At 41.3% G+C, this 24,752-nt stretch overlaps 1 protein-coding gene across 3 annotated transcripts in view; it reads right to left on the bottom strand.

The window, feature by feature from the left end:
- LOC118427335 (tripeptidyl-peptidase 2-like) overlaps positions 1-24,317 on the bottom strand; it is a 30,021-nt gene extending 5,704 nt beyond the window's left edge. The window contains exons 1-25 of one of the 3 annotated variants that reach the window (XM_035837073.1): positions 24,120-24,317; positions 23,147-23,275; positions 22,029-22,124; positions 21,497-21,604; positions 20,926-21,050; positions 19,123-19,286; positions 18,411-18,565; positions 17,784-17,860; positions 17,006-17,133; positions 16,259-16,358; positions 15,691-15,824; positions 13,620-13,750; positions 12,079-12,250; positions 11,120-11,277; positions 9,616-9,802; positions 8,626-8,780; positions 7,737-7,853; positions 7,107-7,207; positions 6,787-6,883; positions 4,694-4,831; positions 3,603-3,847; positions 3,082-3,160; positions 2,434-2,460; positions 1,290-1,435; positions 112-208 (exon numbers count right to left, since the gene is read on the bottom strand). In XM_035837073.1, the coding sequence (XP_035692966.1) occupies positions 112-208; positions 1,290-1,435; positions 2,434-2,460; positions 3,082-3,160; positions 3,603-3,847; positions 4,694-4,831; positions 6,787-6,883; positions 7,107-7,207; positions 7,737-7,853; positions 8,626-8,780; positions 9,616-9,802; positions 11,120-11,277; positions 12,079-12,250; positions 13,620-13,750; positions 15,691-15,824; positions 16,259-16,358; positions 17,006-17,133; positions 17,784-17,860; positions 18,411-18,565; positions 19,123-19,286; positions 20,926-21,050; positions 21,497-21,604; positions 22,029-22,124; positions 23,147-23,275; positions 24,120-24,281 (3,228 nt within the window). In that variant the 5' untranslated portion in view covers positions 24,282-24,317. The remainder of the gene's footprint in view (positions 1-111; positions 209-1,289; positions 1,436-2,433; positions 2,461-3,081; positions 3,161-3,602; positions 3,848-4,693; positions 4,832-6,786; positions 6,884-7,106; positions 7,208-7,736; positions 7,854-8,625; positions 8,781-9,615; positions 9,803-11,119; positions 11,278-12,078; positions 12,251-13,619; positions 13,751-15,690; positions 15,825-16,258; positions 16,359-17,005; positions 17,134-17,783; positions 17,861-18,410; positions 18,566-19,122; positions 19,287-20,925; positions 21,051-21,496; positions 21,605-22,028; positions 22,125-23,146; positions 23,276-24,119) is intronic. The other 2 variants (XM_035837070.1, XM_035837072.1) reach the window with 2 other exon arrangements.
- Between the last annotated feature and the right edge of the window lie 435 nt (positions 24,318-24,752).

Genomic DNA, 24,752 nt, shown 5'->3' with positions numbered 1-24,752 from the left:
ACCCACCCCTAGCTGTAAGCATTGAGCAAAAAAGTTCTTATACATTTAAATTTCACTTCATAGAACAGGTTTAGGACATTGTATTCATAAATTGTTTTTGTAATATATTACCTTGTCATTATCCAGAGCCTGCAGTAGTCCTACATGTAAGGGTAGGTGGTTGGGGTGCAGTTCCTTCAACTCCTGATAGATGGCCTTGCTGTCAAGCCTGAAAAAAAAAATCAATCATACTTTCTGGTTGACATGAATTATGGAACGTACACTTCACTTTTTTTACCTATCCCCCACACTTGAGCAAAGGTCATAGACAAGGTCCCCCTAACATACATGTACTAATCCAAAGATTTATCTTAGTTACAAAATTCTTTAAGATTCTACTACTGTGACTGTACTGTAACTTTGATGTTTAATGTGAGTATATCTGAGTATACTGTATCTATAAATGAAAAAAAAAGCACAATTCTAGTTAGATAGTAAAATGCATACCGACATTTCGACTCATACGATTAAATATGTTTGTACAATCATGGTTACAAGCAAACTTTCACATATCTATTCAAGAATCACAGTAAAAGTCAATGTATAAAAATGTTTGTTTGTTGATTATGCAAGTCAAACCCTAATTTGCATAATTAACATACCATTACAATGGTCTTCTTGAAATCTACGTATAGGTCCAAATTCATGAAAAAAACACTTTCTGACTTATCATGTTCCAAAGTCTGCAACTGAAATGGCTACATTTTGCAGTTCCAACAAAAGCTGCTAGATGGCCCAAACTTGCATCAATTCTTGCCGACCACAAGAGCTATTTACCACAAAAAAAATCATGACCATAGTTTGTCCACAGCACAAGATATCAAACCCGAAGTTTTGCTGCAGTACCACAGAAAGCCACAAGTGGGCACATCATCTAATCATTTTTTTTTCTTTCACTAACCCCTATCAAAATACCGAATATCATCAAGATCCATGGCCAAGACTTCTCAAGCCAAGCTGTCTACAAATAAACAGACCCATCCGAAAACATTATTTACCTTCTAGGCAAAGGTAATGAATCCCGAAACCAGGCACACAGAGTCTATACCAGATGATACAAGCTTGCAAAGAGACCTACAAATTTTAATTTTTTCCTAGAACTATTCCAGGTCTGGCAAGGAGGTGATGGCTCCTACCGTTCAGTCTTTCCCTATTACACTGGACCTCTACTACCCCCCCCCCCTACATTGCCCCTTGTGGGGCTATCTGGGGGTACCCCTTATGTAGATGTAGATGTAGTTGAATCTTACTTTGACATCCACTGTATCTTGAAATCCCTGAGAGCCTCATTAAACTCCTCCTGGGGGTCCTTGTCTTCCTTCTTGTCCTTGTCTTTCCCACCGTTCTTGGGCTTACAGGGGGCAGCTGATATCACGTAGTGCACTGGGTAGGTGGCCTAAACACATAACAACAACAGCAGGTCCTGTGAATAAGATACGTTACACGTATTTCCCCAAATAATGTACTACGTAATTTATAAACTTATTTTAGGTTCTACAAGTTGTTAATGTCAGGGTACATACTTTATTTGAGGCTAAATGGTAAAAGGGCCACAAAGAGAGTAAGATGGTGACACAGTTCTAGAAAGGACGTTAAATATACACTCTTGTAGAACATAAGTCTGAATTCACAAGTTTTTAATGCCATTGGAACCTTAAGTTTATACAAGTTTAAGAAACTTGAAGGACTTTGGCCATCCTTTAATTATACAAGATATGAAGCTGGGTTCAAGATTGGTGGAGAAGGGGTGCATACTTTTTTAGTTTTATTTATTTTATGTTTCGGTTAAACAATCGGTTTGTCTGTCACTTGCCCCAAATTGGGGGTGGGGGTTTGGGTGTTGTACATGGTTCAATATCATATTACGTTAATACAGAAACAAGACAACTTGTCTTTTTTTTTCATGAACTAGTACATATACACAATGTACATCACAAAACTAGTCTATACCTGTACAATAATACAACACTCAAGATCTTTATCACATGACAACATTGATATCCACACAAAATTTTTGTCTAAAAATTAAGAGCATGTCCTATCAGCCAAACTCATTTGAGAGGCAAAAATCTTTCTAAACATACAGTTGTAGCAAAATGTTGAAAATTGGAAAAAAATGATATTACAAGAATTCTATATGACTTTAAGGATAGGTATCGCCCTATGATTTTATACATTAATAGATCCATATTTCTTTGAATTAACAATATTTTACAGTATTAACTAAAAAGTCACAAACAGTGACTCCATGCACCTGAACAACCAATAATGGTAAAAATAGAAGAAAAAAATCCGTGACCTGTTAAAAGCTGTCTGAGGCAGTAGTTCTATAGCTTATACATGCCAGAAGACAACAGGTCAAGACAAACGACAAAGAAAAAAACACTTCCATACCATATCCGTCTTCTTTTTGTGTTTCCCCTACATAGGAAAGAAACACAGAATTTAAAAGTTGTCCTAAAAGAAATTAAAAATGGGTTAACGTACAGTTAAGCTAACCTAGCTTTGACTGTAGATACTCCTGGTATGTAAACCATAAACCCCCATCTCACCAAGAAAAAAGAGTTTCTTTAATTCACTTTTAAGGCAACACCAATTTAATCCATAGGTTCTTGGATTTGCCCGCTCCAATTTTTAAAAAATGAAAAGAAACAAAATTCAACAAACCTTCCATAAACAGATTTTCACCTGTAATTTAAACTACAAATTTCCAGTATAGTAAATTGGCCTCATGCAATGGTAAGGTCCCTACAATGGGGATACATTTTTAATTGCAGAAACATTTCATGAAAGAACATTCACAAAAATATACTTTTGATAACCGTCAACAAACATACACTGTGGTAATTTTTGTTTGTTTTTTTCCAAGATGAAAACGTATAATTCTTTATGTTTTGTATCAGACCTTATGTTTAGCCGAGACATTTTGCATTTTTTATTTACATTTTTTGCCCTGTCACTCCATAGTCTTTCCTGAATAAATCCGAGAACCAAGAAAATAAATTGGTGTGGCCTCAACAGTTTCTGAAGGACATTACTCACAGTTTTCTTGCCAGGCTCGGCCTTGGCGTAAGAGATCTGCCCTACCAGGTAGTGTCCTGGACTAGCAGCCTTTGGGACCCTGACAAGGCAAAAATAAATGTTAATATCCTATAGTTGTGGAAATCTCAGATTGTCGTCATAGCCCCTGAGGTGACGCCAAAAAAATCGATAATATACAATACAGCTCATTACACATTAGTACCATGAAGTTTTGTTTAATTTTGTAGATATTATATGGTTGATGTTGTATTAAGTGTGAGTGAGGGCCCCTTGTGTAGTAGCTTAATATGTACAATCGTTTTGCACTCATTTCACATTGCTAAAAATTAGAAAATAAAATAAAAAATCCAGCATCCAGCATGATCAACTTTTCAGGTCTGCATGCTTTGAAATATATAGAACACCATTTCAACTGGGGACATTGCTTAAAACATCTATTACTAGTAAAAAAGTAGTATACAAATGAGACTAAAATCCAGCAGAAAAAACAGCACATCGTCAAGAATCTAAGTGGTGCTTACTTGTCGTCAGGTAGAGGGGTGATGAACATCGGTGCCGTCACCCCTATACCACATCGCTGTGTCCCGAACTTGGCCTTGCCCAGCAGAGCGTTGGACTTGGACGGGTAGACGTCCAACGACAGGGCGCTGGGCAGTTTGTATTGCACCAGGAAGGTCACGTCCTTCAGTTTCTCCAGGAGGTCCTTAGTCTCATGCCTTATCTGTAGCTTAATGGTATAGTCTCCCTTCTCAAGTTTGAAGTTGTACTAAGAATGGAAAAAAATGTGTTCATTCAGACAATTGTGGTGCCTACTAGTATCAGGCTTTAGCTAGGATTTTATTATAGGGGGTCCAAATTTCTTGTTGAGAAGTGATATAGGCATGACTATTGTAGGGTGCTCTGGGGGCATCTACCTTCCATGGTGCAGGGACTTTAAGAACTTTAATTAAAATGGTGCCCTGAGAACCAAAACTACTGTCAGAGAGATCACAGTAGATCTACTGTGACCATAAATGACCTAGTGGCATCCTTGGTCAATCAGAATTTTATGCTTGTCAGAGGATCTGCTCTCCAATATTAGGGCGTCTAATGTGTCCCTTTTAATTTTCTTAAGATTCAAATTCTTGTCTTAAGAAGCCCGTCCAGATGACGCCATGACGCATGCCTGGCTAAAAGCCTGGTACCTATAGTGACCCATATAGACCAGCAATTGTCCTTAATATTTTTATTAAATTGTTGTTGCTTTGGGAAATTGGGTCAAATGAGGACAATATGGCACTGCACTCAAGTTAGTAACTAACTTTAACAGTGCCACATACAAAGTACAGACAGAAGGTAAACTTTCAGGTAGTCTTTTACCTCCCCAACCAAAGTCAGGTACCCACTTTGACTCCACGGTGAAGCGAGGAAGGTCGTGTAAAGAGCTTTTTTCAAGGGCACAACATTGGGGGCACAAAAATTGTTGTCTGAAACATCTTACCGTGTCCAAATTTAAGCCAGCTGCCTGAATAACTGTTATATCTAGCATGTCTTATTTACATTGATTTGCAATATTCATCAACATATCTGATAAATTGGCGTTTAGAATTGATAAAACAAAAAGCAAACTTACCTGGTGTGGATAGGCATCTCCTGACCCCATCAACTGTTTGTTACTGTCAAACAACATCCAGAGTTGGGAGTCGTAGTCTGACTCATACAGTAGGTCACATAGGGTCGGGCAGTGGGGCATCACCTCACAAGTCTTAGTCTGAAATAAACAAACAAACAAACAAACAACAGGTCACACAGGGTCGGGCAGTGGGGCATCACCTCACATGTCTTAGTCTGAAATAAACAAACAAATAAACAAACAACAGGTCACACAGGGTCGGGCAGTGCGGCATCACCGAACATGTCTTAGTCTGAAATAAACAAACAAATAAACAAACAACAGGTCACACAGGGTCGGGCAGTGGAGCATCACCTCACATGTCTTAGTCTGAAATAAACAAACAAATAAACAAACAACAGGTCACACAGGGTCGGGCAGTGGAGCATCACCTCACATGTCTTAGTCTGAAATAAACAAACAAATAAACAAACAACAGGTCACACAGGGTCGGGCAGTGGGGCATCACCTCACAAGTCTTAGTCTGAAATAAACAAACAAACAGACAAACAACAGGTCACACAGGGTGGGGCAGAGGGGCATCACCTCACAAGTCTTAGTCTGAAATAAACAAACAAATAAACAAACAACAGGTCACACAGGGTGGGGCAGAGGGGCATCACCTCACAAGTCTTAGTCTGAAATAAACAAACAAACAAACAACAAGTCACACAGGGTCGGGCAGTGCGGCATCACCGAGCATGTCTTAGTCTGAAATAAACAAACAAACAACAGGTCACACAGGGTCGGGCAGTGCGGCATCACCTCACATGTCTTAGTCTGAAATAAACAAACAAATAAACAACAACAGGCCATACAGACTACATTGTAGAGCACTTCAAACATTTAGGAGTCACATAGACATTCAGACCCTTGTAGTGCGTAGTGGCACATACATGTACATTGTGTAGGTCAGCATGTTTCCTTGCTGTTTCTCCATCAATAGTACATATACACAGAGGGGTTGCTAGCCCTTCCCTGCCTTTGCCACCCAACAAGGGACCCCCATTTTACATCCCTTCCTAAAGATAGGTGCAGCCCAAACCGAGATGCACTACTCAGGATTGAATTGAGGTAGAGGAAAGTGGTCTCCATCCAGTTTTAGCTCACGGAAGAGCTAGTCTTCCATTAGTCGTGACAGAGAAGATGGACGCTGCATACAGTATTTACAGTTTCATTGCAATGGGGAAACAGTCAGGACAATGGCTTAACGTCCTGTCCTAAGGACTGCAACCCTTTCCGATAGCGTGCATGTCAGGTGAGTGACACAGCCGGAATCGAACTCACGGCTTCTAGATCAAGAGGCTTCAGCCGCTAACCACTGGACTACACACGCTACCTGGAAGTCTCCCAGTTACCAACTTCAATGTACATGTAATTGGAACCAGGGGCTGAACTGTGAGGCTGCTACTACTTGAGCTACAGGGGCATCCCCTCATAGATTTATGTTAGTGTGGACAAACTCGGGACTAGCTAGATTTTGCTAGTGTGTAGCACCAGCTCTGATGCGGGAGAAGCGGGTCTTTCAATAGTTCAATCAATGGTTCGATGGATCAAGCCCTTCTTGACAATGTCTTATCCTTACTGCCGCAAGCCTTTTAAACCTACCTTCATGGCATGTTATAGCAGTTGTGGCCATCATAGTAGTTAAAATCTAGCTATATCAAACTTAAATATACATATGGTCATATTATTATTGGTGAGAGAAGCGGTTAGTTCAACCAACAAATGCATGAATGCATGGATCACTCAATTTAACCAAACCCTTCTATACGCCCAATGACGTAATGGTGTCACCGTGGCCTAGCGGCCCACGGCACTGAGTGAAGGTGGCAATTTGCTTCTGCAGCCGTGAATCGTGAGTTCGATCCCCACTTGTGACAATTTTTTTTCTTTGTTAGACAAATCTCAGGTAATGTTTTTTTAATAGAAGACAGACCAATTCAGTAATTCGATGTTTAAAAACTCTTTTTTCATGTGATTTTGTTTAACATCCAGGCTTTTTCCAAAATACGCACCAGCCAGCTTTTTTCAGAAGCTTTCTTGTTACTAACCTGATGGTAGTTATATGTCAGCACCAGCTCATACGATGGTCGGTTGGGAGGCAGTACGTCCCTGTCACCCAGGGGGCGGATCTTAAACTCGGACGGCCTGAAAACATTGAGACATTTGCATGTTGATAAATGTGTACTCATTGACTATGGAAGTTCTTAATCTATGTGTTTTTTCAATTATGATTCTTTTCCATCTTCTCATTACACATTCCTCCCTTCTATTCTACAAGTGACAAGCATGAAACGATGCCACTAAAGTGAGGGATAAAATAAAATCTTCCCTTCATTAAGTAACTATCTCCTTTCCTTCCTCCTCTCACCTGAGCGGACATACACCATGCTCCAGTTTGATGCTTGGTTGGACATCCTCGTGCTTCAGTGGAGACTTAACGTCCACCCTGGTGATACCGTCCGCTGCATGCTTTAGCGAAGACAGAAATAATTCTTCAGTTTAATCGTTAGAGACATAGAAAGGTAGGTACATAGACAAAGAATACCATGCTTCTAGAAAGTAAATCTTAGTATGTTAAGTGCTGTTCATTGACCACCATTCATTTCTTCTGATCAGAGTCTGACAAAGAATCTTTTAATTGAATACTATCATTTTTCTATCTTTCAATTAGAGTCAGACAAAGGGCTTTTGAAGTTGAACGCTATCATCTCAAATATCCTCAAACCCCTAAAACAGCCTATGACAAGAATAGGGCTGAAAGTATACAAAACAGGCAACATAGTCTACATTCATTCAGCTATGCTAAAATCACAATAAAGTAAAGTCCACAGCAGGGTTCTAGCCGGTACCCGTCCTTCCGAACTTTGACAGAATTTTGCCTCTCTGGATGGACAAGAATTAGGCCATATGAAAAGGACGGAAAAAATTTCCGGCTGGCTAGAGCCCTGGTTCACAGAGAAATTTGTTTCCCTGGTATACGACCCCCCTCCCCACTTACCAGATTGAGTGTAGTGACACTTGGCTGTAACCCATGAAAGGTGACGTTGTAGTTGACATTGACCTCCCCAAGACTTGCCCACCAACGTGCTAGGCACACTTCTACTGTCACTCCCTCCTGTAAGGTGAAAAATACATCAACAATTATCATCATTTGTAACATCAAGAAAACTTCATTACTGCTTCTTTATTTCAAGATAAGCCCACTCTCTGGTTATTGTATAGATAATGCTGATGAAGATTAGACATCCAGGCAACAAGATACACATTACAAATCAAAGTTATTCACACTGAAGGATAAGTCTAACTTGTAAAAGGTCAAATTTTTCAGGTGGTATCTGCTTTTTATCATTCCTGAAACTGACACCAGTCACTGACAAAAGTATTTTATTTACATATCTAATATAGCAGATACTATGTGAAACATCTGTGACTGTTTACAAAGCTTAAAGGAAAACTTCACTCAAAATAGAAAAGCTTACTAAGTATACCCCAAAGTAAAGTTCTCACATGATTTACACATAAGTCTGTCATAGTTTAGAGCTGTCTCACTGTTTGAAACTCGAGTCGTACTGACGGCTACTCACCTAATGATTGCATTATGTGACGTGATCAAAATTTCCCATCCAGTATGAGTCTAGTGTTTTTCAAGATGGCATTCCTGAAGATGACTCAAAGAGCACTAACTTGTCATTTCCCTTGAATTTGTCAGAAAATTCATCGAAATCCATCTCAGGAAACCCAGCTTGAATAGCACTAATCATACTGGACGGGAAATTTAGATGACTGACATCACATAATGCAATCATCAGGTGAGTAGCCGTCAGCATGATACAAGTTTCAAACGAATTCAAAAACGGATTTTTTACAAAACTGGTAACTTTACTGACCAACACAGGGCAGGTATAGGAGACCTCCCCCAGCTCTGTAAGGTTGAAGAACTTGTAGGACTCGTGCGTCCTGTAGGCAGAGTGTGGCTGTAGCTGTACCATGTGGAGAATGAACCTCCCCACTGTCTCTGGGGACAGGGATTGGATGGTAACCTCTGTAACAGGAAACATTGGTGTGAGAATGAACTCAAACATGGAACATTGAAGTGAGATTGTCACCTAGAGAAGCTCTGCAACAGGAAACATTGGTATGAGAACAAACTCAAACACAGGAAACATTGGAGTGAGATGTTCACCTAGAGAATAAGCTCTGTAACAGGAAACACTGGCGTGAGAGCAATCTCAAACAGAAAACATTGGCGTGAGATTTTCACCTAGAGAAGCTCTGCAACAGGAAACATTGGTGTGAGAACATGCTTAAACAGGAAACATTGGTATGAGATTTTCACCAAGAGAATATTAAGCTCTGTAACAGGAAACATTGGTGTGAGAATAATCTCAAACAGGAAACTGGAGGGAGACTCTCAATCGGAGACTAAACTCTGTAAGACAAAACATTGGTGTGATACTTTGACATACAGAATGAACCTCCCACTATCTCAGGGAACAGGGACAAAATGGTAAACTCTGTGAAAGGAAACATTGGTGTGAGATATTACATATGGAATGAATCTCTCACTATCTCAGGGGGCAGGGACAAGATCTGTGAGAGGAAACACTGGTGTGAGACATAATTTTCACATACAGAATGGACCTCCTACTATCTCAGTGGACTGGGACTAAAAGGTAAACTCTGTGAGAGGAAACATTGGAATGACACTTAGACATATAGAATGAATCTCCCATTATCTCAGGGGACTCAGGGACAAGATGGCAAACTCTGTAAGAGATTGGTGTGAGGATTGAAAGCTTTGTAAGACACTTAGAGAACAACAATGCTACTAAAGATGGCTATAAGAGATGCTACCTGTGTCATAAGGAAGACCTTACCTGCCCACGTGGCTCCCAGAGGCACGTCAATGAACCTCCTGTGTACCTGTCCAGGTTTGAAGGTCACTTCTCTCTCAGAGGTCACCTTGTACTGGACCTTGTCTTGTACACTCTCTGGTCGCACTACTGTCACAGGCACTCTGAACAGGGGGCCCTTCTGGGGGTTACTGATGTCATAGCCTAAAACCTGTGGGCAGCAAAGAACAAACATGGATCATTGATGAAGGTTAGACATCCAGGAAATAATGTATGCCAAATAGCAGCTACTCAAACAACTTCAGAGACCTCCCCAGAGGATGGAATAACGGAGCCCTCCACTATATCCTAGCCCAGCTCCTCTATACTACTTTGAATTCAGTGTGTTTCTTCCCTATTTTCTTGGTTAGTTTTGCTAAAATAAATGGAAATTCACAGATTTTTGTGACCAGTGGCATCACTTCCAGGGAAAGTAAAACTTGTGAATGGGCAATGATCAAAACAATGGTCATTTTGCCACTTCACAGCAATGGAATCAATGATATATTATACTTGTAGTATTTGAAAACTCAGCGCGTTGGTTCGGGTTATTTTTGCCAGCCCCTCCACTATACTAAAAATTCTGGGGAGAACTCTGCAACTTGATTTATTTTGAAACGGTTCGACATTTCAGGTAGCACTAACTCCTATTGTCAATGACACATGAGCAATTTGGAACCAGCATGATTGTCCAATGTGCGATTCTGGCGGCGGGTATACACCAAGCTGGGTTGCAGCCATGCTGGACTATTTTCCAAAAATGCAAGAGTTTACCAATCACACGATTCATCACATTTACAACGACTGACCAATCACATTCTGGTTTATTTCATGACCAGCAAAATTGACCGATCAGATTCTGGACCATTATTTCAAACAATAAAAATTGACCAATAACACTTTGTGCTTTGATGAAGGTAGCCAGCTTTTAGCTAGGGTTATATCATCATAGGGGGTCCAAATTTCTTGGTGAGTCATGGTAAGTGATAAAGGCACCACTATTGTAGGGGGTCCGGGGGTATTCACCTAAGGCAGAGTTTTTGAGAAGTTTAAGTTAGAATGATGCATTTTAAGGTATTCTCAGGGGCAAAATTACTGTAAGAGAGGTCTGAAGACTGTGACCTAGTGAGTGTGACCTAGTGGCATCCCTGGTCAATCATGCTTGTCAGAGGATCTACTCCCTATGTTAAGGTGTCTAGCGCATCCAATTTCTAATTTCTTGTTATTCTAAGAAAAACGCGGCCAAGTGACTCCTGGCAGCAGGCCTGGCTAAAAGCCTGCCAGGTAGTAAGAAATGCAAGGTAACAGTGTTACTCCTGACAGGCAACTGGATAAAATTTGAAAACAGTCAGAGAGCATCTGTTATCTTTTGTCCATGACTGAGTAACTATATTGCTATTTCATATGTCCTTTTAGTGAGACCCAAGTTCTCATATTCAAAAAAATAGCCTTGTTGTCATTAAAAAAGGGCATATGTTTTACTACGTACCTCAGTATAGTGAGCTCCTTCCCTGAGTCCCCTTGGGTCGACCTTGATGACAAACGTCCTTGGGGTGTTCATGAGTTCCAAACATGGCGGCACATGTACCCATGGAACCTCACTCACCAGGCTCACATGGATGGAGAGAGATATCTTCTCATTGGCCTCTGCAGGAGGAAAGGGAACAATGTCATTACAATCAGCCAATCGTAGCGCAGATGAAGAAATTTGTAGGATGAATGACAGCTTGTCTTATACTGGTTGGCCCTTTGGGTACTGCCTTACCACCAATAGATCTGCTTGGAGACTAATTAGTAATACTTAGAACAAATCCTAGGTAATTAAATCAACAAGATCTGCGAAAGGAAAGACAGCATACTATTTGGAAGCATTATTTGCAGAGTATGGCTGATTCCTTATCTATAATAATGTTGAATCCTACATTTCAAATTGTGATTTTGATCAGACGGCAGTTTTTGACTCTCCTTTACTTTGTTATTAAATGCTACTAGTTCAATGTAATTCAAAATAAAAGCAGCTTCTTAATTTATTACTGAGAAAACAATGGAAGGTGATAATTCCAAGTTAGCCAGGGAAGAAACCTTTATGAATCATTACAGCTTCATTCTGAGTAGCACTGTAAAATGTGGCTTTACTTTGAAGTGATATCAGGGATCATATAACTTGGGACAGGGGAGCTGTGTCCTCATGCACCCTTACCCTGGGGAGCAGATCCTCTGGTAAGCATAAAATTCTGATTGACCAAGGATCACATGTGGCCACATGTGACCTTTCTGATAGTAATTTGGGCCCCCAGGAAGCCATAGAGTGCTCCATTTTAACTTATTATCAATTATCAAAAACTCCACATCTCCCCCACTTGGTGGTGCTGCTCAATCGCAGTACTCTGGGATCTTGCAATGTTTTTCTAGAATTATAACCTGGATATGATGTAGCTCTAAACTCACCTATGTCCTCAGCATACACAGGTTCTATACTGACAGTCATCTCGGTAGGTTTCCTCTGTGACAAGGCCTGTCTGAGGTGCACCCCCCTCCCACCGTTCACCGCTACAGAGAACCGCACGTTTCTCTCCGCTGAGTCGGCATGTTGACGGATGTGGTCAAAAGCCTTCTCCACCTGAAATAGATGTTTACTTATGTCTTCCCTGTGACGCGAAAACGTTCAATATGGGTGTTCCAGACCGGGCCATAACTTCCGTATCAGACCGGTTGAAAGGCGTATCACACAGGCTCCATTCGAATAAATTGAACTTTTTCGAGCGGGCGCCATTGAATGTTCGAATACCTGATTCGGACGTTGGAACATTACTGTTGCAACATTTTTGTTCGAGGGCACCAAATTTGTTCAACTTCTGGCGCATTTTGCATCAAAACAGGGGTTTTCTTAGGTGGGTATGACATAAATAAAATACAACACGGTGTATTCCGCATCACCCTCGGTCCCAGCCCTCCCGCGGGTCGGATCACCCTCTGGCCTTCGGGCGATCCGACCTGCGGTCGGGCTGATACCTCGGGTGATAAGGAATACACCGTGTTGTATTCTATATTTAGCATGAAAGTTCATCTGTGTTGGTAAATGACATATTATATGGATAAACTAAACTTTAACTAACCAACACTTGACAAAGTTAAAATCCTTGACTCAGAGCCGGAATCCTCTGCAAGAAGGAGTGAAGGAGGCTGGCTGTGAACCTCCGCGCCCACTGTCCATCACTGAACAGAGACGCGGGGCGACACAGGTTATCTGGCATTTACGACCCTCTGTTGCAGCCACGTGTCTCCGACATTACGCTCCGGAAACTACAGTAAACGGGTCCATTCCGTAAACAAGGCAGACGGAGTTGGCCAAAAATTTGGGGTAAGTCCCAATCAATTTTAGAGTTGGTTAGTCAAAGTTTAGTTTATACATAGATAAACTTTACAGTCTTAATAAAAACTTTGTATTGAGATTTGTGAGCTGGGAAACTCAGTATTCAGTTAATTATTGCTATGGGACATTGAGCCAATGAATAGCGCAGTTTTGTACAATAGCAGGCATTGTGAAATATGCCTTTTTTTAAATGGTTTTCAATGGTTTTTAATATTCAGCAAAGACCCCATGGGTATAAGACAACCCGAACTGCACCCTTATTACACATGGATTGCGACATAGATCAAATGAAACTGTACAATTATATGTACAATCAATATATTATCTGCTTTAAAAATAGTTTACTGTAGATACAGTAAAAAAAAAAATCAAGTATTACGTATACCCTGAAATAAACCTTGAGCCATACTGACTATTGTAAACAGACCTGGTACTGTATCAGAATTATTTTTGTTTCATCTCATGTTTTAAATACGCTACAGTCACACTTTATGACTGAAAAGGTAGATTGTTGCTAGGGATACATGAAGGTGTTTTTGTTTAGGGCTCCTAGCAGCTTTCCTTGGAACTGCAGGTGCATTTTTGCTGGAAACTTTGATCCTGTATGTAGCCTTACCTGTAGCACCCCATGTCCCTGAGCGAACACCTCCACCCCTTCCACCTTCTGTGCTGTGTTCTCTAGTGCAGTCTTCACAGTGTAGGGGGTGTAGGGTACACCCGTCGCCTTCAGCGCAGACAGTACAAGAGCTGGGAAGAAAACATACTTGTCATACAATGTAGATCCATACACCTTTATGCTTTGTCCTATATATTGCCTTCAACTTCAGGGCTCGAAATTCATTTTTGGGAATAGGTGCACTGGTGTACCCAGCTTAAAAAATTGGGTGCACCCAAAAATTTTTGGGTGCACCACTTAAATTTGAGTAGAATGACAGAAAAGCCTAGTAACAAAATTTAGTTACATGCATGCTAACAAATTCTTAAACAAGTACCATGATAAACATTATCTTTCTAACACCCAGATGTTAAGAATGTGATGTATACTAAGTACGAGGGGCGTGCAATTAGTAATGGTCCTGACCCATTTCCCATAGCAGGAGATTAATGAAACTTGGCACAGTTATTAGTCTTTCTCTTCATAGGAATCACCCAGAGTTATGCATTTCTCCCATCGTTTGATGCAGCTCTGGACACCGATTTTGTAGGACACCCCAGGTTGGTCCTCCAACTGATGCCTCATCAATGGCACAAGAGGGACGACCAGGTCTGGGAGCTGTTTCCACAGACTTCCAGCCACGTTTGAATTCAGGATGCCAGCGTTTTACAAGGTCATATGATGGGGCATCATCACCATAAGTTTCATTTATTTCATCAAAAGTCTTCTTTGGTGTGCGTCCTTTCAAATACAAAAACCGGATCACTGCGCGACACTCAACTGGTTCCATTTCACACCTGGTCCATTTCGCACCTGACTAAGTTCAAACACCAGTAAATCAGAAACCACAATTAGTTCAGAGCTGTCTTTTGCAATATAACCCATAGAGATATGAATTATTACACATACAAAATTTCATTTAGATCAGACAACTGGAAGTGGGTCAGGACCATTACTTATTGCACGCCCCTCGTATACATGTACTTTGATATCTTTACATATGTAAATACTACAAATAATTGGGTGCACAGCTCCAATTTTGGGTGCACCTGGGTGCACATGCACCGAGTATTTCGAGCCCTGAACTTTGTCCTTTTTGCCTGTTTGCAGACCATTAGGCCACATTGATTTGATTACATACTGTGTGACTTCATCATGAAATTTTTGCAGTCAGGGAGGTTGAACAAATGACTGAACTCACAGCTCATGGTAAACTGAACAGCAGATTCTTCATTTTTTGTTGTTTCACAACTTCTTCTTTGACTTTGGAATTGACTACCAAATAGTGTTTAAATTTGCAATCTATGGCATAATACATTTGGTCATTTTGCAACTGCTTTGTATGATTTAGTGCGTTTAGAAATTTTTCTTGTGGAAACAGATTAACGTTGACAAACACAGGTGTCATCTCAGGGCTCAAAATACCTTTTTCTGCATACTTGCACTGGTGCAGGTGACATTGAAAATTACCTGCACCACACAAATTTTACCTGCACCACTCTGAATTTATGAACTATGGATCAGACTAAAGTTGTTCAGGAACCATTGCTATTTTTTTCTTTTATACTTAATAGGTGGTAACAGTCAATGCAGGTACAATTTGTAATAACAATCTATATACACCTACATTATAGGACATTTATATATCAAACCCAGTACATGGACTAGTGCATGTTAGGTGTAGGTAGACACCAGAAATACCTGCACAGCTCCAATTTTACCTGCACTAAGCTGCATATGCCGGTGGTATTTCGAGCCCTGCATCTATATGATCAAATCAACTGGAGAAGAGTGCCGTATGTAGGACTTGTAGGACTGATCCACACACACCAGGAAGGACCCCTACTCTTATCAATAAGTGTGGTGGGTTCTTTAACATGCTGGAGATGTGGCTCGAACCTCAAATATGAGTTCTTGTATGTCTTCCTATGAAGGACAAGCTGTGAGCCACAACAGTCCATTGCAGGTGACAAGTAATGCTTACGTGTCTTGAAGTATGAATGACAGTGGTAACCTAGCAACGGCAACTTACCGATGCCCCCGCAGGCGTTTGGTGAAGACATGGACGTCCCGTTCATTAGCTGTGAGCCGCGGAGCGTCCAGTTAGGCACGGAGGCTATAGCGCCACCTGGCGCGGAAATACTCACACCTAAGGCTCCGTCTATACTGTTATAGGGGAAAATTCGAAAACAAATTCATTTGAAACTAGAAAGGCCACATTCTTAAAAAAATGCAGAATATTTTCCCTCTAGCTATGTGTTAAGCTACTTGCACACAATACTACACCAGTAGGCTCGCCCTGAAGCATTTTGTACGAGCGAAAAGAAAAGAAAATAGTGGCCCTGAAGAGGAAAGCTGAAGAAGGAACGAACAAGCCAGGTGGCTAGGCCTGGTGTACAGACCAGCTTTTTCCGGAAACCTTTTTGCTGGAAGGAAGAACACGGCAACAAAAACAATATGTTTTCTCCTTTGGGAAAACATAAAAGTTCTTCACAGACAGGGCACAGTGTTTGAATTTCATTTCAAAGACTTAACATAAACGATTATACATGAAATGTCTTATTTTCATTGACAGTTCTTGGAAACATTCCTCTACTCACGTTGGTCCCCTTGACGACCAGGTGTATTGGTTGCTAGGTAACTTTTCCCTGAGAGAGTATTCAGCTGTCATCATCTCTGGAGACACGAAGGCACCGACACCTGCGTGGGAGACCCAAAAACTTCAGTATGAGACCCTTTTACCTAATGTATGTAAAAGTTCGCCTGTGGCATTTTTTTACCTTTGTTGGAACAACAGAAAAGCCACCTATGATGGTTGAAACACGTACACAGCATAGGGGACCAAAAAACACAGTATATAGGGGATGCAATTCACAGCATAAAGAGGATACGAATCACAGCATATAAAGGATAAAAATCACAGCATATTTTATAGGGGACACAAATCACAGCATAAAGGGGATACAAATCATCGCATATACTATGATATAGGGGTTCCCTATGCTCAACAGCATTGGCAAGAACCCTGCTACTACACCACAAATGCCTCATTTCCCCTTTTGATTAAGTCCCTGCAATTTATAACGATTTTTAAACAGTGCTGTAAATGCATTTAAGTTCACAGGGATTTAATTTCGCAGTAGCGGAAAGAAGACTTTTCGCGGTAGTTTTAAGTTCGCGGTAGCACCATGCACTGCAGTCTCTTACTGCCATGGAAAAATGTTCGCGGTGGTTAAGTTCGCGGTGAAGCGGCCATTGCAAAAACCGCAAACATCAAACCACCGTGAAAGTTTCTATATTTACAGTATATAAACTCCAGCAGCAGTAACTGTTTGACTCATCCCTACCAATGATACTGGAGGTCGTTCCGCCCGGAGTTCCGACACTCGTCAGGGCGGGGCCGTTGTTCCCGGCGCTGGACACGAAGATGACGCCATGTTTGTTGACAGCTTCCGAGATGATGTCACACACTCGACTGTAAGAGTGCAAAAAAGTACCAAATGTTTTACATTTCTATAATTAATGCTAATATGTAACTGTCATATTCTAAGTATCTGGAAATTAACTATTCCATTCCATTCCAATACAAAATTAAGCCTGATGTGTAGAAAAGAAACCTGAGTTCTAAAGTTAAGTAATGGACATTATGAACCTATGTCCACTTTTCAAAGTCAAGTCATGACTGTTGAAAATCAATTGCATAGTATTTGCTTAATCTTAGGGGTCGTTCCAAAACACAGACCTGAAAAAAATCAGTGTACCGGATTTTGAACCGATTAGAAAATGAAGTTATATCGGCAGGTGTCCACACGTTTGAGGGCTTACTGAGTCAAAGAAAATAACAAGAGTGAAGTAGAGTTAAAGTTTTTAGTCATTTCCATCAAGTTTTTACAGTCAAACGTTAGCTTTGTTTACATGAAGATATGATTTTAAAATGCCTGTGTGTGTCGGATACTTCACCAAACAATTTCTTTTGTAGCAAAATGGACCATTGATTTGAGTATTGCCCGTTCACAAAAACCAGGTCCAGGTTTAGGTCTGGATCTGGACCTGATCCTCTGGACCTGAACCGTACCTGTACCCGTATTTCCTGTACCGGTACCCACCCCTACTTTATCTACTTACCCCTTGTCAGGCCAGTGTGCCGCTTCCCCATAACTGAAGTTCACCAGATCGCACTTCTGATCAATTACAGCAATCATCTACAGTAAGGACAACAAGAAAGCAACAAGGGATTCATGATCAACCTTACTTTTGATACCTGCTTTCTGAGAATACAAAACTTACTATACACAGCATATAGGGGATACAAATAACAGCATATAGCGGATACAAATCACAGCATATAGAGCATAAAATCACAGCATATAGGGGATACAAATCACAGCATATAGGGAATACAAATCACAGCATATAGAGCATAAAATCACAGCATATAGGGGATACAAATCACAGCATATAGAGCATAAAATCACAGCATATAGAGCATAAAATCACAGCATATAGGGGATACAAATCACAGCATATAGGGGATACAAATCATAGCATAGAGGGAATACAAATCACAGCATATAGGGGATACAAATCACAGCATATAGGGGATAAAAATCATATCATATATGGGATACAAATCACAGCATATATGGGATAAAAATCACAGCATATAGGGGATACAAATCACAGCATATAGGGGATACAAATCACAGCATATAGGGATACAAAGCACAGCATATTGGGGATAACATAACTCACCGCTCTTATAAGTGCAGAGCCAGTCTCCATGGTACTAAGCCGGGAGTCTCCGATCTTGATGGCAACGATCTGCGCTCCCGGCGCAATTCCGTTCCTCTCCGGGTCATCTGGGAAGTTTCCCGCGGCTATACACGCCACGTGGGTACCGTGGGCTCCTGGGATGGATACACACAATATCGATTACATCTCCTAGTAGTTGCTAGCACAGTTAGGAAGACAAGGCCAACACTCTCTCAATGTTAGAATATGTGCAAAAGAAAAACTTTGATTGTGGATATATACACGTAGGAACTACATTTTTCATCAAATCTTTCAGGCTAAACACACAAGTGTGTTGGTGGAGCATTAGACTAAGGTTCAATACATTATCTAATATTATGCCCTTGAGAAAGCCACTTAACACCAACTTCTATGATGGTAGAATAAAAAACACATGCACCAATTTGCACATTGGCCATTATGGGCCGTAATTTTTTTTCAGGCTGAATAAAGGCAGCTTACATGTATGTTTATGTGGTCACAATGCAGTGTCTAATCAAGTTCATCTTATGATTGGGTTGAAAGTTTTTGGGTCTCATGTGGCAGTAATTTTACCTAATGTGATTTGAAGGGAGTTTTTGTGGGAAGCTCTTAGACTAGTTTTTCCTAATTTTAGAAGTGGAAAATGTAGCTGCTAATTTGTTCAGTACTGTAGTTATTGTATCAACCTTACCTCCATTGGCACATATGTTGAGAACCTTTCCATCGTCGTAGATGTTGACAGAGTAGTTAAACATGTCCAGCTGACTAAAGGTAGAGTACTGGTGCTGTTCTTTGTAGCTGGCCAGTACTGTACACGACTCCAGGTCTCCTGTCTCACTGGTGTCTAACACAGCCCTGCAACAAACAAACAAACAAATAAACAAAACTGGTGCTGTTCTCTATAGCTGGCCAGTACTGTACACGACTCCAGGTCTCCTGTCTCACTGGTGTCTAACACAGCCCTGCAACAAACAAACAAACAAACAAATAAACAAAACTGGTGCTGTTCTCTGTAGCTGGCCAGTACTGTACACGACTCCAGGTCTCCTGTCTCACTGGTGTCTAACACAGCCCTGCAACAAACAAACAAACAAACAAACAAACAAATAAACAAAACTGGTGCTGTTCTCTGTAGTTGGCCAGTACTGTACACGACTCCAGGTCTCCTGTCTCACTGGTGTCTAACACAGCCCTGCAACAAACAAACAAACAAACAAATAAACAAAAGTGGTGCTGTTCTCTGTAGCTGGCCAGTACTGTACACGACTCCAGGTCTCCTGTCTCACTGGTGTCTAACACAGCCCTGCAACAAACAAACAAACAAACAAATAAACAAAACTGGTGCTGTTCTCTGTAGCTGGCCAGTACTGTACACGACTCCAGGTCTCCTGTCTCACTGGTGTCTAACACAGCCCTGCAACAAACAAACAAACAAAACTGGTGCTGTTCTCTATAGCTGGCCAGTACTGTACACGACTCCAGGTCTCCTGTCTCACTGGTGTGACAGCCCTGCAACAAACAAACAAACAAATAAACAAACAAAAAACTGATGTTCTCTGTGACACAATAGTTTTGCAGGCACGCAACATGCCAGCTTACAATGAAAGACCTGTCAGACGCATCCTTTGCATACTTAAAGGTTAGTCAAGAGAACAGTGGTCATAAATTTTGTGAAATCTATTGCGAGACTGTTGCAACACCATGTTGGACACAAAAGTGAAACTTGGTTTGAGTCAGTGTTCTAGCCAGCCTGAAGTTTTTTTTTGTCCCCTGAACTTTTAATGAAAATCCTGTTGAAGGCGCGGCAGTCCAAAGGGTCCGGCGGCATGCTCCCCCAGGAAAATTTTGAAATCAAGACCCACTGAAATGTTATTTCCTTTATTTTGTGGGGCAAATTTTGCTGGTAGACTCAGCTTGGTTCAATCAATATCTTTACATGCCAATTTTTGTTTTTCACAGGGGACAGAATGGGTAAAATTTTTGTCCGGCCCCCCTCTTCAAAATTCCACTAGGACAGAAGGACGGATTGTTTTGGTTTGGTTTGATACAGATCTTCAGTAGTGACTGATATGTCACTAAATTGTTCCTTGAGTCGGGGTGATTTGTGACGAACGACCAATTCTAGATGGAAGAATTTGAACGTCGCACACCACACCATCTCACACCGCACCATTGCACGTGTGGCGGGTTCTTTAACGTGCATGGGGTGTGGCTCTCCCAAAACACGGGACCTCCATTTAACGTCCTATCCAAGGGACAGCCCTAGCCGAAGCTAGGTACTCATTTTCACCCGAGTAAAGTGAGAAAGGCCGTGTAAAGTACCTTTCCCAAGGGCAAATGATCGGTGACACGGCAGGGTTCGAACTTGAGACCTCGCGGTCCTGAGCCAAACACGCTGCCACTGCACCACGCGATCTCACAGATGCTGGCTAGAACCTTGGTTTAAGTGTAATAAGGAAAAATAGAAAGGTGAAAGTGTGTACTAGAGTTATACCTCCATGTGTTCCCATCGTGCCAGACCAGACAGTCGCACACAGGACCAGGGTCCGAGTACTTCTTCTCCTGACTGGTCAGGATGTCCAGTTGGGCCTGGAGGTCTTCTCTCTGGAGCTTCTCATCCTAGAAATACAACAGTTCTCAACATTTATGAAGGTTACACATCCAGGTAATAGGGCCTTCGTCTGAAACTGAATTAGCAGGAATCAAGCAGAACCAGCTGGAATGAAGTATTTGCAAAATTCGTGCCACATTCGGGGCCATTCGGGTGGGAATGCCAAATGGACCTTATACAAATGTATCCCCTTCACACGAGAAGGAATGAGCCAAAATGCCGTCTGAATGAAAATTCCTTTCTATTCCTGGGAATTGTAGTGTATTCTAGAAATTCTCACTGCATTCCAGATATTCTTTTGGCCGCATTTTTTGCCGAATTTCTAGAATACACAACGAATTCCCAAGAATAGAAAAGAATTTTCATTCTGACGGCATTTTGGCTCACTCTTGCTCTCGTGTGAGGGGGCCTTAAGCAATAGTCAAGAAACAATTCAATCACTACAACTGGATACCTGTGCTGTAGGGTTGGGGTGTGCTGTATCAAACTCATCCAGTTTCCTGATTGCCTCAGCCAGAGCCACCCTGTGTGGAGGGTCCCAGGTCTTCTCTTTCTTGTCTTTCTGTACAGGTGACATAAAAAGATAAATATTGATTTTACTTCCAATCAAGCTTTTATTAACCAGGCATGTATCCAGGCATCAGTTAGACGCACTGCTCTAAAAATCATGATAAGAAATTTGGACGCACTAGACGCCCTTACACTGGGGAGCAGATCCCAGCATGAAACTGATTGACTACGGGTGCTACCAGGTCACTTGTGGTCACAGCCCACTTATAGTGATTTTACCCCTCAGGATACCTTAGAATGCACCAAGAATGCTCTAAAACACCATCATGGAAGGTGGATGTGCCCAGACCCCCTACAAATAGTACAATGCTCACACCTATATCACTTGCCATGACTCACCAGGAAATTTGGACCCCCTATAATAAAATCCTAGCTAAAACCCTGCTTCTGATGTCAGTGATATATATGTTACTAACCTGAGTCCTGTCTCTGAGTTGTTTAGGGAAGAGCTCATACATGTTCTTCACCCCTATGTGGTAACGGCCGGTTGGATTCTCCCAACTAGCTGGGACCTGGAAACATATAGCATACTGTCAGTAGGTATTCTTAACAAACAAAAAACTTCACAGACACAAATGTAACACAAAACAATGTTTATACACACCTAACATAATCCGGCTATCCATTACAGGGTTGGACAAGTTCGTGACCTATTGTCCAGGGCAAGTGAAAGTGCTGTTTGGGCAAGTGCATGACTTACACCACTTGCCCGATCGGGCAAGTAAGATTTTTCCATTGATTGAGTGCAATTTTGATATACTTGTTACTTTTTACTGTCATGACATCAAGCAATGGTCAACAGAGAATTCCATTGCTGGAAGTGAAAAAGCATACACTAGTACTAGTGACAGTGACATTTGAATTTTGGGCAAGTGAAAAAAATTGGTTTGGGCAAGTAAAGTTTTCATGTGCTTGCCCGATAGGACAAGTGAATTTTAGAAAACTTGTCCAACCCTGCATTAGCTTTTGAACACATAAGACATTGGATGGAATTCATTTGGCAAACACAGTAAACTAAAACAACATATAGTTTGTCCTCAGTCTGACGATTGAACACTTAACCTTTATTCTACTATAAAGAAGGACATCAGTGCATGGCCTTCAATGCCAGTGTCAGCCCTCTGGACATACCCTGGAACCAGACGATACCCAGGGGCGACAGGCGGTTTCTTTGGAGGCTCAATGCAGTCTACCCGCCAGTCTGATTTAGCATCTGATTTAGCATTTGCGGGCCCCTGGTAGGGAAAAGTCCTTCGGGCTTGTACTCCCGTAGCACTAATTTTAGATTGGCAGGCAGACTCTCTTGGACCGCCGAATAAACTAGCTGGTTGCCTGATCCAGTCTGGCACCCAGGGTATGCTGGACAGAGCTGAGCACTCAAAATCATGGTGTGAAGACTAGCCAACTGCTGCCTACCTGTGTGTCAGGGATCCACACAGCAGTATAATAAAAAAAATGGATACTACATTTATTTTACTACATATATACTATTTACTACAGTTTACTAGATACTAGATACAACAGTTTGTAACACCTTAAGGGTTCGCCCCGACAGTCCCACAATCTCCCCATCTTTTGGCTCCACGACAGTTGACACGTCCACATCTCCGCTCCCCGTGGTGTCGATGATATCCACGATCTTTGGCCTCCCATCTGAGGTTTGCTGTTTTGAAAAACAGACGATCCAAGATAATCTCTTCAACATCCACCAATGAGAACATTTATCACAAAACACAGGTTCTTTTAGTTGTTTTAAACAAGTGTAGACGATGAACCTAGCCCCACGGACATGTCTTGTTAGTTCGAAAAAGCCTCCGCCCCAGAGGCATTGCCAAAAATGCTTTACTTGTTTGCATTTGTCTCATCACCATGTACGTAACGTTGTTTGCCACGTTGTGTGTGTAATTCATCTATGAGGACGTGGCCTGCCTGGCTTTGTTCCGGACCCTCTACGTCAAGATGATTGCAAACCCTTTGAAGCACACAGTGTGTTGTACCAATTACGTTAACTCCCAGGGATTTTACCCATTCACTGAAGGACAAAAAGACTCAACACATACAAATCTGGTAATTACATATAAGTACATTTTTCTTAGAGAGGGTTTTGAACTGTTGTTATCTGGCAACGTGGTTCTATGATTTTCACCAAGCTCGCCCTCATACACACGATCTTGGCAAAAAACACAACTTATTTTCAAATATAAATGAATGCAGGAAAACTTGCCACAAAATGACAAATCACAAAAATTATACAATGAACGTCAAAACGCCATATTTGGAATCGGTAGATTTTAAAACAAGCTAAACGCTTTGATACTTTGAATGTTGAGTCAAAGAATCTAGCTACGTTTCTCCAAGAAAGTCATGAGGGTCCGTGTCTGCACCAGATTTTATCTCGCTTGATTTAAATGACAGTTACTAGTAAATGGTGAAATGCATGATGTAAAGCCGAAGTCTACACCGCCCCCCTCCCCACGCGGAACAAAGCTTTGTCTGCGGTAGTTTACCTGTAAGCCTGGCGCTCCTGGGTCCACTCCTGTGTCCAGGATAGCAATGGTGACTCCCCTGCCGTCATACTCGGGATATTTGGCGAGGAAAGCCGAAGCGCCGGTCTCTCTTTTCGGTAGAAGGCCGTGAATCGGGAATTCGTGGTCGACGATGGCAGCCATGATGATGATGATGATGGTACGCCCCCTGTTTACCAAAGGTCACTGCAGGTCAAGTTTGTGATTTAAAGATTTTGGGGATATTTTCGAACTTTTCATACCAATCGAAAAAAAAAATGTAAGTGAAACTTCAATATTAATAACTGAAGTTCTTTACTTCACTAATGTTTTTTTTTTGTGGCTTAGGCCACAGCAAATAAATTTTATGGATGACATCGACGCGCGCATTAATTTTCTCAAAAAAAAAAACAAACATAAAAATTAACATGCTGCAAATTGACAAATAAGTCGCAAACGCTTGTGTTTTATGACATGTGTAGACAGTATATAAGGTGTTCAATCGCATATCAATATCCAGTAAAGTTGCTACCCATGATAGTAATTATTAGTATGACAATTTTTTTTCAGGATTTGTCGGTAATTGACAGTCTGTGTTCTATCATACGCGAATGCCCAGTATAGTTGCTACCTGTG

The sequence above is a fragment of the Branchiostoma floridae genome, chromosome 12 (assembly GCF_000003815.2).
Source record: "Branchiostoma floridae strain S238N-H82 chromosome 12, Bfl_VNyyK, whole genome shotgun sequence".
NCBI classification, from domain to species: Eukaryota; Metazoa; Chordata; class Leptocardii; order Amphioxiformes; family Branchiostomatidae; genus Branchiostoma; species Branchiostoma floridae.
The sequence above is the reverse complement of the archived record's forward strand: the minus strand, read 5'-3'. Positions and strand labels throughout refer to the sequence as shown.